Source organism: Oncorhynchus mykiss, chromosome 32 (genome assembly GCF_013265735.2).
Source record: "Oncorhynchus mykiss isolate Arlee chromosome 32, USDA_OmykA_1.1, whole genome shotgun sequence".
NCBI lineage: Eukaryota > Metazoa > Chordata > Actinopteri > Salmoniformes > Salmonidae > Oncorhynchus > Oncorhynchus mykiss.
This window is the reverse complement of record NC_050572.1, coordinates 29,471,939-29,484,365: the sequence shown is the minus strand read 5'-3', so window position 1 is coordinate 29,484,365 and position 12,427 is coordinate 29,471,939. Positions and strand designations below refer to the sequence as shown.

The 12,427-nt window shown below is 42.0% G+C and overlaps 1 protein-coding gene across 1 annotated transcript; it reads left to right on the top strand.

Moving 5' to 3' along the window:
- The first annotated feature begins 804 nt into the window (after positions 1-804).
- si:dkey-266f7.9 (phosphatidylinositol-specific phospholipase C) lies at positions 805-6,971 on the top strand. The gene is made up of 4 exons (XM_021560380.2): positions 805-969; positions 5,448-5,541; positions 5,804-6,374; positions 6,453-6,971. The coding sequence occupies exons 1-4, from the start codon at positions 831-833 to the stop codon at positions 6,717-6,719; spliced, it is 1,071 nt and encodes a 356-aa protein (XP_021416055.2). The 5' UTR covers positions 805-830; the 3' UTR covers positions 6,720-6,971.
- The last annotated feature ends 5,456 nt before the right edge of the window (positions 6,972-12,427 follow it).

Here is a 12,427-nt window from a genome sequence, read left to right as displayed (position 1 = left end):
ACAATTCTCTGTTTCTGCTGACTGGGATGAATGCAGGAACAGATTTCAGGAGCAGGACAAGACACCCTATTTTTGACTGATGACTGACATAAGGGCATGCACGTGATAGGTAGGTCTATCTGGTTTATATGATTATGATGTCATAATGTTTCTTGACAGTGTCATAAAGTGCATTTTCTACAAGTTATTTAATGATGAAAAAAACAACTTTGGTGAATTAATTATAACAAAAACAAAGGACTTAAGAAACCAACTTTTAAACGAAAGAAAACTTCTTGGTAGGGAAAAAACACTTTTCAAAAATGTGGGTTTGACACTCTTATGTAGGTGTCATAACCAATCATAAAATAACGCAATATATGTCACAACAGGTATAAATATGGGTCATGACAGTGTCATGACCATATTGTGACAGGTTATGACAAGTTACGACAGCTGCTATGACATATTATGACATGGTTATGAACGTGTCATAACGTGTTGTGACGCTGTGCATCAAGTAAAGTGTTACCAAAAAGTTAATATTCACTTTATATATTTCTATTTGGCACTAAGGCACAATTAATATCACACAAGCACAGCAAACATACGACAATGTGACGAGACAGTGAACGATAAACATGAGTTTGCCTGGGTGGTTATGAATTACGTGTGTGTGTGTGTGTGTGTGTGTGTGTGTGTGTGTGTGTGTGTGTGTGTGTGTGTTTGTGTGTGTGTGTGTGTGTGTGTGTGTGAGCACGCTGAACAGTCGGTCTGAAACAACTGTGGCGTGATCGGTCGAGCGAGCGCCCCCCCTCTCACACACTGATGTTGAACCCACATAGCTTTCCATGGGTTCTGCTACATCAACATCCCCCATCAACATGCCCCCTCACTTGTTCACTCAGTCCGTCTCTGTCTCTCTCTTGCTCGCTGTCCTCCTTTGGCTGCAGGGTTGTCAGGCTGAAGACTACCACCTTTTGGGTTCAGGTAACAAGGGCATTGATACTGTGGTGGCTAGAATGGAGGAACTCATGTTTGGATCTGGGCTTAGAAAGGTTTAGCCTGCCATAGAAATTCCTTGTGGGGTGAACTGGGTTCACATCGAATTCATTCATTGCCTGCACTTTGCCCATATCGCTGCCAACTTTTTCATGGGTTTGCTTGCTTTTATTACGCCTACTGTACATCTGTGCTGTTTTTGAGCCACATGCAATTGCATCCTAGGTTTACATTATCTTTAAGTCTGGTTTTGAGGTTAACCATGTTTTTGAAAAGGAGGATATATTAATTTAGGGATCATCTAGGAAATTGCTCTGCGGTCAACTCTGACAAAACTACTGTAAGTTAAAACAAATCTATAAGCACATGTATTGAAATAGGTAACAAGTGACAAATCATTTAAACTAGCACAGTCAGCATAAGAAATAAAGTTGTTATGTTTCTATTTATGTAACTTAAGTTTGACAAGAGTTAGATAATCAATAGTGTGATCTTTACCTTTTACAGAACCTTTACCTTTTGTAGTGGGAAAACTACTCTAGGTTTCACCTGTGTCCACAAGTGCATACGGTATACAGTGCCTTCAGAAAGTATTCACACCCCTTTAATTTTTCCACATTCTGTTACAGCCTGAATTTAAAATGGATTACATTTAGATGTTGTGTTACTGATCTAAACCCTATACCATATCATTTCAAAGTGAAATTGTGTTTGTAGAACATATTTAAAATTATTATAATGTTTTTTTTACGCTGAAATGTCTTGAGTCAGTACGTATTCAACCCGTTTGTTATGTCAAGCTTAAATAAGTTCAGGTGTAAAAATGTGCTGAACAAATTGCATAATAAGTTGCATGGACTCATTCCGTGTTCAATAATAGTGGTTAACATGATTTTTGAATGACTACCCCATCTCTGTACTCCACACATGCAATTATATGCAAGGTCCCTCAATTGAGTAGTGAATTTCATGTTCAAATCCAACCACAAAGACCAGGAAGGTTTTTCAATGCCTTGCAAAGAAGGGCACCAATTGGTAGATGGGTGAACAAAATAAAAAATAAGCACATATTGAATATCCGTTTGAGCATGGTGAAGCAATTAATTAGGCTTTGGATGGTGTGCCAATACACCCAGTCACTGCAAAGATTCAGGCATTCTTCTTAACTAAGTTTCTGGAGAAATTTCATGGGATTTCATCATGAGGCCAACTGTAATTTTAAAACAGCTTGAGTTTGAGAAAACCGGGGATGGATCAACAACATAGTTACTCCACAATACTAACCTAAATGGTAGAGTGAAAAGAAGGAAGCCTGTAAAGAATAACAAAAATGTCAAAACATGCATCCTGTTAAGTAATACTGGAAAAATAATTGCTAAGAAATTCACTTTTTTGTCCTGAATACAAAACGTTATGTTTGGGGCAGATCCAACACAACACATCACTGAGTACCACTTTTCATATTTTAAAGTGTTGTGGTGGCTGCGTCATGTTATGGGTATGCTTATCATCAGCATGGACTAGTTGTTTGGGGGGATAAAAAAAAACGGAATACATGTAGGTTGGCTCGTGTCACTGGGCAGCTCTCGGCTGTGCTTCCCTTTGTAGTCTGTAGTAGCAAAATCCAAGAAGAAAACCTAGTACAGTCTGCTTTCCAACCTTTCAGAAGGACAATAACCTAAAACCCAAGGCCAAATCTACACTGATGTACCAAATTGTTAGATACTACTGCACTGTTGGAGCTAGGAACGCAAGCATTTAGCTACACCCGCAATAACATCTGCTAAATATGTGTATGTGACCAATAAAATTTGATTTGATGTTGCTTACCAAGACGACATTGAATGTTCATGAGTGGCCGAGTTACAGTTTTGACTTAAATTGGCTTGAAAATCTATGGAAAGACTTGAAAATGGCTGTCTAGCAATAATCAACTTGACAAAGCTTGAAGAATTAAAAAAGTAATAATGTGCAAATATTGTACAATCCAAGTGTGAAAAGCTCTTAGAGACTTACCCAAAAAGACTCACAACTGTAATCGCCAAAGGTACTTCTACAAAGTATTGACACAGGGATGTGAATACTTATGTAAATTAGATATTTCTGTATTCCATTTACAATAGATTTGCAAAAATGTCTAAAAACATGTTTTCACTTTGTCATTATGGGGTGTAGTGTGTGGGTGAGAAAAAAATAACTATTTAATCAATTTTGAATTCAGGCTGTAACACAGCAAAAAGTGGAATACGTAAAGGGGTATGAATACTTTCTGAAGGCACTGTAGTTCCAATTGAGATAACCACCTGACCTCCTCCCCAAAAAAAGCAGAAAAACATGTATCTGTTGGCATGTGCGCCTCTTACGAAAAACAAACGAGCAATAGGCTGACAATAAGTCGCTTGTGTTGATTTCAGACAATACGTTTTGTTAACATTTTCTAATAACTTTCATGAATAAGCATTCATAAACCCCTTAATAGTTGACATGCTATTGATACAATTTATTTAATAAATAATGGCATTGTTTTAAATTTAACAGAATGCTTAAATCAATTCAATCCATTCCTCAGTAGATGGAATAACTTCCCAGTTGCTTTAACCAGCAGAATATCTATTGTCAAATGAGTCTACTGCCACGGCTGAATTTCTGTAGTTCAATGCTTCCCATTGCTCCCCCTTCTGGCTATTTGGACAAACTACATAGTGTGGTATCTAAATGTATATGGAAAGGTAAGCAATCCTGGCTAAAATTAACAAACTTACAAGGGAAAGACGTACCAAACTTTAAATTATATTTATAAATTTAAATTGTATTTCCAGGCACTAGCATTTCGTCCCATCCTAAATTGGTTTAGACATGATTCTACCGCTCCCTGGCTGAGTATAGAGAGACATATGGTGTCTCCTATTGCCCTGGAAGAGATGGTCTTCCCTGATATATCCCTTGAACAATGTAAATGTCACGGATCTCTCCGGAACTGTCATTACGCACACCTGGTCCCTATTCCCATTTGATTAGTAATTGTATAAGTGTGCCCTTTGTTCACCATTGTCCTATCGATTATTGTTCCAATGTCCGTTGGTTCGTGTGAGTACCTGTGCTGTGTTGTTTTGGCTTTCGTGCCGCGTTTAATGTGCAGATGATTACGGGTCTCGTCCGTGTGATAATCATTGTGCGATTGTGTATTTATTCGAGGTACTCCTCACTCTTTTGTTTGGGTCTTAACCCTATGTTTTGTATACGTGTTTGTTTGGTCTTCGTCCCCGTGCCATTCCTACGCACCTGATCCTTTATACCGCCAAACTACGCTTTGGTCCTATTATTGCTCACACAATCTCTATCTGACGTAAAATTGAAAACAAAGGAACTGGGAATCAAAATGGCATGCCCATACTCCAATATTTCAATAATGACTTGTGATCTGGAGGGCAGCCTTTTGCACCCCCCCCCCCCCCCAATGGTCCAAATGTGGAATCTATTCGCTTGCCAATATCATGGACAGTAATGGTTTGAGAAGATTCACAAATTTGAAGGATCCATACACATTACCAGGCAACTCCTTTTTTCTATATTTACAACTTAGATCAGCTATGCTGGCCTATGGAGTCTCTTGGGAAACTCAACTACCGAACCATCCAATGATGGTATTTATAAATGAATGATCTGGGCTCCCGAAAGGACTGATCTCTATAAACAACTTTGGGAAAGCTCATATTCTGAACTAGCCATTAAAAAAGTATGGTCGACAGATATAATTGATTCTGAACAACCCTAATATGAAAAAATATGACCTTAGTATCTGTATTTATCTCTATTTAACACCAAGGAAATGTTTTATGATAATTGTCCCCAACTGTTCACTCTGTCCCCTGAATCAAGTAGGCACATTCCTTCATATGATGTGGGAGTGCCCTGCAGTTAGTTGCTTCTGGGGCAAAGTTACAAAATGAAAGTTACAAAATGTATTTTGAAATGCATCATTGTAAATACTCAATGCTTTGCATCTATTATGTTACTTAATAACGAGAGCGCAAAAATATGTGTTGGCTCTTAGATGGCAATCACCTCACTCTCTCCCAGTTCACCAGTGGATACCGTTACTATTAGAACTGATAACATTAGAATTATCGACAGTGAGAATGAATGGTGCTGCTAGTCAAGGAATAATTGAGGCCTGGATAAATATACCTAATTCTGTAAAATAATGATGTCAATTATCTTTTCCTGTTTATACTGAATGTATTATTACTTAAAACTATGTATTTCTTGCTTGCATTTTTCTTTTGTGTGGCAGCCCACGGGTACATTTTATATAAACTGATTATAATGGAAATGGATATTGTACCTGTAACCCCCAAAACCAAAAATGACAAAACAATTCCTGTATCGCTGCTATTCTAAAACTGAAGCATCAAACAATTTCCCTGAGATTCATCTGTGCTTCCTTTCCTTGCCCCCAAACTTAGTCCCCATTAATATAACTGAAGAATCAGACATGGCAAGCACCAAAGGAGTCCCCAGGATGGGGAAGATGCTTATTGAGCTGATGACCCTACTGGGGTGAGTATCTTATTTCAAAGGTAGTTTGGGGTTGTGTCTCAATATTCTTGAATAGTTTAAGGAGACTCACAGTCTGCTTTCCTTCATTAGCACTAATCTGAATGACTGGAGAGGACAGAATAATATAGAAGAGGCCAATCTAAGATGTATGTAGTTATGAAGCAAAGGAGATAGTGTAAGAGTGGTGTGAGAGTCAGTTATGAGTAATATAATTAGCTAGCTTTGGGATTAAGTATTGACCTTTGATCTAATTACCCACCAGGGCTGTTGGCTTGAGCAACAGCGCCATCCAAAGGCCTGACTATGACGACACTGCGGCCCCCGAGTTCCTCAACCCCTCCTGGATGGCGGACCTCCCGGACAGCCGCCCGCTGTCCGAGGTCACCATGCCTGGCACCCACAACACCATGGCCATCTACGGCGGCGCCTTGGCCGAGTGCCAGTCCTGGAGCCTGGCGTCACAGTTGCGTGCCGGTGTGCGCTTCCTGGACGTTCGTGTGCGCCATGTGCGTGGCAACCTCACCATCCACCACGGCGTGTCTTACCAGCGGGCGCACTTCGGTGACGTGTTGGAGGGCGTGGCTGACTTCTTACGTGAGTACCCCAGCGAGATGGTGCTGATGCGGCTCAAGGAGGAGTTCAGTGAGACCTTTGACATCTACGGGGCGGTGGTCAGCTACATTCACCTTTACGCCGACTGGGACCTGCTGTGGCACAGTCGGCTCATGCCAACTGTGGGACAGGCCAGAGGGAAGCTCATTGTCCTCCAGGACTTTGGCGGACCTGACCTCGGCATGCGCTACGGCTCCCTGGACATTGCAGACGACTGGAAGGTAAGGAGACGGTCATTTTGAAAACTAAATTGTGGCTAAACATTTTTGTTGAGTCTCATATGCTTGTTGTCTCGTCAGGTCCCCACCCTTCTGCATGTGGCTGAGAAATGGCAAAGTGTGCACGAACACCTGGAGACTGCCCCTGTTGGCAACAAGGCCTATATCTTCCTCACCTATGGCAGCGGAGCGGGCATCTTTGCCTACCCCAACGCCATCGCCCAGCGAATCAATGCCCGCCTGTACGACTACCTGATGGCACTGATAGGGCAGAACAGGCGCTTTGGAATCATCACCATGGATTTCCCCGCCTCTCCCCTCCTTCAAATGATCATCAACTTCAACTGAGAGAGAGGTCCCTCATCTACTAAGCCTGCTACCATACAATCAACATAGATACTCTCAAATTAAAATTGTTGGGTCACTACATGATGATTGGGAGTCCATTTTGGTCATTGTATGCTTATTTTCACTATACCTTGCTACTTAAGTAAGCAGTTGTTTATTGGTGAGGTTCGTCATCGTTCTTGACTTTCCAACAAGCGGGCAAAACTGCAATGATGTCAGACTGATATATTTTCTGACGTCATGGTCAGGTTGTGTACTAACTGTAAAAGGAAGTAAGACATCATACATTGGTTATCATCTGGTCCCCACAACCAGAAAACCAGATACAACCAGAAAATCACATTGTTAAGATGTCCGATAGCTAATTTTGACCGCTGGCCAGGTGATCAAGGACGAGTCGCAATTCTAATTTCATCAAGAAAATAACTATAGGAATTGACTATCACTATTAGAAAGGGCTAGTTCACTTCAAAATCAAAGTTTTCCAGATATGTTGGGACTTCAAAAGTTGTCTAATGTCGAGATGAATCTATGTCCCACACCATCCGTTGTGTAAATCCAGCTACAGCCCTAGGTGCCCATCTTTCTCATTCATATTGGGATTGATGCATATAGCTGGACCTACACAACAGTAGATCTGAAAATGTCTGAACTTTAATTTTGGAGTGAACATTTTCTTCGAGTGTTAATGTTCAAAGAAAACTGACACATTTGGGAAGAATGCCACACCACAAAACATGAACTCAAAACGGAAAACTGTAAGGACATCTTTGAGTAATTTCTGACATGTTATTGATTTCAATCCTTACATGTGGTATTGTTTAATGTCTGTTGGACAGTGATGTCATTAAGATATTAACCCCTTTCAAACCCAGCAGTGTTTCAGTCACAACAATGACACAATGGCTGTATGATTGGACAGGCTATTCAAAATTGTCAACAGAAAATAAATTGCTTTAATCCACATAAAATGTATGCTTTGTTTGTGAATACAATTACTAATAAAATGGGAATTGACTGAATGGAGATTTTGAAAGAAAACAGCTGTAGAAATAATTGAACTGTGTTCAAGCAGGTGTGATGACAGCAACTTTCACACATTGAAACTTTGGCTTTTATCGTTAAGAATAAGTAAATAAATATCATCCCTAGGTTGACCAAAAACATTACTATGGCTATTTATAGATATATTCTTAATGTAGGGGTACCATGACCTGTGTCCCAAGCAGGTGCGATGCTAGTAATTTTCCCACAGTGAAACCTTTGCTTTTATCGTTACGAATCAGTAATTAAATAACAAGCCTAGATTGACCAACAACATTACTATACACAATATATATACAGTGCCTTCGGAAAGTATTTAGATCCCTTGACATTTCCACATTTTGTTATGTTACAGCCTTATTCTAAAATGGATTACATTTTTTTTAATGCAATCTACACACAATACCCCATAATGACAGAGCTAAAACAGGTTTCTAGATATTTGTGCTAATTTATTAAAACAGAAATACCTTCTTTACAAGGTTGAAGGAATTGTCAGTAGAGCTCCAAGACAGGATTGTGTCGAGGTACAGATCTGGGGAAGGGTACCAAAAATGTCTGCAGCATTGAAGGTCTCCAAGAATACAGTGGCCTGAACCATTCTTAAATGGAATAAGTTTGGAACCACCAAGACTCTTCCTTGAGCTGGCCCCCGGCCAAACTAAGCAATTGGGGGAGAAGGGCCTTGGTCAGGGAGGTGACCAAGAATCCGATGTTCACTCTGACAGAGCTCTAGAGTTCCTCTGTGGAGATGCGAGAACCTTCCAGGAGGACAACTATCTCTGCAGCACTCCATCAATCAGGTCTTTATGGTAGAGTGGCCAGACGGAAGCCACTCCTCAGTTTGCCAAAGGGCACCTAAAGACTCTCAGACCATGAGAAACAAGATTCTCTGGTCTGATGAAACCAAGATTGAACTCTTATGCCTGAATGCCAAGCATCACATCTGGAGAACCTGGCACCATCCCTACGGTGAAGCATGGTGGTGGCAGCATCATGCTGTGGGGATGTTTTTCAGCGGCAGGGACTGGGAAACTAGTCAGGATTGAAGCAAAGATGAACAGAGCAAAGTACAGAGCGATCCTTGATGAAAACCTGCTCCAGAGTGCTCAGGACCTCAGACTGGGGCAAAGGTTCACCTTCCAACAGGACAATGACCATAAGCACACAGCCAAGACAATGCAGAATTGGCTTCAGGACAAGTCTCTGAATATCCTTAAGTGGTCAGCCAGAACCCGGACCAAAGGTGCTTCAACAAAGTACTGAGTAAAGGGTCTGAATACTTATGTAAATGTAATATTACATTTTTTTATTTGTAATAAATGTCCAAAAATGTCTAAAAACCTGTTTTGGCTTTGTCTTTATGGAGTATTGTGCGTAGATTGATGAGGGGAAAAAAACAATTTAATCAATTTTAGAAAATGTAACGTGTAATGTGGAAAAAGTCAAGGGGTCTGAATAGTTTCCGAATGTCCTGTACATATACACTGAGTGAACAAAATATTAGGAACATGACATAGACAGACTTTCCATGACAGACTGACCAGGTGAATCCAGGTTAAAGATATTATCCCTTATTGATGTCAACTGTTAACTCCTCTTCATTCAGTGTAGATGAAGGGGAAAAATAACAAAAGCCCCTGTTGAGGGTACACTCAGAGCAAGGTCTTCCTTAAGACGGCCAAGGCTGGGGTAACTAGCAGGACTGAGTTGAGTTGATAAGAGTGTTCTTAAGTGAGGTATCCTTGGACATGATTGTTAATTAGGCAGTTGCATCGGTCTACCAAAAGTCCAGATCCGAGTTGCTGGTTTGATCACAGTAGGACTGGTGAGGTTATTGTATTGAATGAGGAACTACAGTGCAGGTGACGCCTTGCGAGGTCATCTGGCTTGGTGAATTTAAAATTATAACGTGTAATGTTTTGATGAAATTATTTGACAAATGAAGTAAACAGGTATGCCCTGGGTTACTATTGTTAGATATTATTCTGCGTTTTTTGTTAATCCTGGCACTTCACCGGAGGTGGAGGTTAAAATGAACGAGGTAAGATTGGATTTTTGAGGGTCATGTAATGCAAGACAAGGTTACTCTGTAGGTGGTTTTGCACATTTGGATAGACATAATATAATCTGTACCACAGTTATCGCAGTAGGCGATATCCCAGTGGGGAGACAGCACCCTGTTTTGAGACCACTAACTAGGCAATCATTTTGATAAATGATATGGGTTAGTTACCCTGTTCATATAGACAGGGTTTTAAATCTAAAAACAGCGGGGGGGGGGGGGGGGGGGTCTGTCTCGTCCCCTGTGTGTCTAGTTTGTGTTTTCTGTGAGTGTGTATGAGTGAAAGAGCAGGAACCATGGGAGCACATGTGAGCAGAGGACCCAGCATTCCAGATCCCCCCAACGGGTGCCCTTGAGGTTGTGGTAGATAAGTGGGGAGGGGATATTTTGTACCATGTGAAATTGTGGCATATCGAAGGAGGTTTTTCTTTGACAGGGACATTGAGTGTGACACTGTTGGAAGAGGTTAGGGAGAGATTAACAGATTATGAGGGAACTAAGAAGGGGACTTTGATTACAACCAGCTCTGGGCTGAGAATGGCCATTATCAGGACCAACTGGTGGCCGTGTTGGGAAGAATAGGGGCACTGTATCCCGCCAAAACTGACTGGACGACATCAGAGAATGCACCATGGCGAAGGATGAGCACTTGGTAGCGTATCGAAGGAGACTGGAAACCTGTTTCAGGCTGCACAGCGGCATCAGACCTAATGAACTGGCATATGGAGATCTGTTGAAGGATGCCCTCGTGAGAGGCCTGACACCAGACCTGGAGAAAGTGGTGAGAACCACCTGTATCAGTTTGGAAACTGAACCCCTGGCCACTGTGGTACAACATTGCAAACATGCTGAGCGACAACAAGAAAAAAGTGAAGACTCAGAAATTGCAAGCTGCCCAGTTGACATTCTACCAAAGGCAGGTGCCTGCTGGAGTGGGAGGTGGTGCAAGTGGAGGAAAACCCAAACTTGGAAGTTGCTTCACCTGTGGCAAGACAGGCCATTTCGCTGCACAATGCAAACAAGCCCAGCAGCTGAGGGGAGAGGCAGGGGCGGACCAAGAGGCAGAGGAGCCCCGAGGGGGGGCACCTCGAGGAGGAGGTCCACCCGGAGGACAAGGACTGTGGTATCCCCCTGCTCAACAGCCATGGCAGCCACCACCCAACCAATCCGCCACCATGGGTCCCCCCAAGACAGAGGCCAATCTGGACAATGGCAGACCCTGTGCAATCCAGGACAAGAACAGGAGAAGAATATTGACATGATGAAGAGACAGGAACAGATGAGGTAGAATCGTCAGAGTAACCAGAGCATTTGTTTTTAAAGAGTCACACCCTTCCCAGAGTAGAGCCAACCATGGAGGCTTACGTCAATGGTGAGTCAATAATATTTTCGTAACTGATATTACGCATGGGGGGTTGATAATGAGGTGCCCAATATTGCTTGCGTTTTCTCAATGACTTAAAGCCATTGGGGCAGTTTCATGTCTGAAGCAGGCTTACATTGCACCTCCCATTTTTCACCATTGACAAGAGATCTCCATTATGAGAAACAATGGCTATGTCCTACATTACAGGATGAGTCAGTGCAGTATGAGGGTTTATACTGTAGCAGTGATTTCTGTGCTTTAGTGGTTAATCCAACCCCCTGCTCAGAAAGAGCTCTACCTGTTTGAGGATAGCGCACCACATGTGTCCCAAAATCAGAGTGGAATGGGCGGATACTGGTATATGGATGAAGTGCTTGGTTGATGCTATAGACTGGGAGATGCGCCCTGATGGGTCATCTTGTTCACCCAGCACACTGACAAGTTGTTACCCACTCAGTTGAGAAATGCCAACTTAGAGGGGTGTGCATGGTGTTGATCAGGTTCCTTTTTCTACCAATATCATGTTGTTGAGTGAAGACTCACCACTCCTTAGAGGGGTCCCTAAACGCCTATGGGCAAGGGACAAGTATGATTTTGGGAGAATGAAGGGAGCTGATCCAATGGTAGTCACTCCTAAAGATACCAGGCGCCCATCTAGAGCACAGTATCCACTCAGTAGGGAGGCAATAGCAGGTATTACTCCTGTTCATGCATCCCTGTTAGCTAATGGCACTTTAATTCCCTGTCCAGAATCACCCTGTAACACCCCTATCTTGCCTGTTAGAAAACCTTCAGGTGATTGGAGATTTGTCCAGGACTTGAGGCTTGTGAATGCTGCAGTTTTTGCCCGTGCCCCGGTGGTCCCTAATGTTACTACTCTGTTGGGGGCGGTACCACCCACAGCAGAGTGGTTCTCTGTGATTGATTTGGCTAATGCATTTTTTTCAGTATTCCTGTGGCACCAGAATCTCAGTTCTGGTTCACTTTCACATTTCTCAATAAGAGATTTATATCGACAGTGATGTCTATGGGCTATGTGGAATCCACCACAATTTTTTCAGCAACTTTAGCGTAAAATCTGGAGGGTTTTATACCCCCTGAGGGCAGCACTCTGATTCAGTATGTGGAAGATTTGTTGTTGTGCGCCAGTTCAACTTTGTGAAACTGATACTCGTGCTCTGTTGATATTTCTTTCTGAGAATGGCCACAAAGTTTCAAAGAAGAAGTTACAGT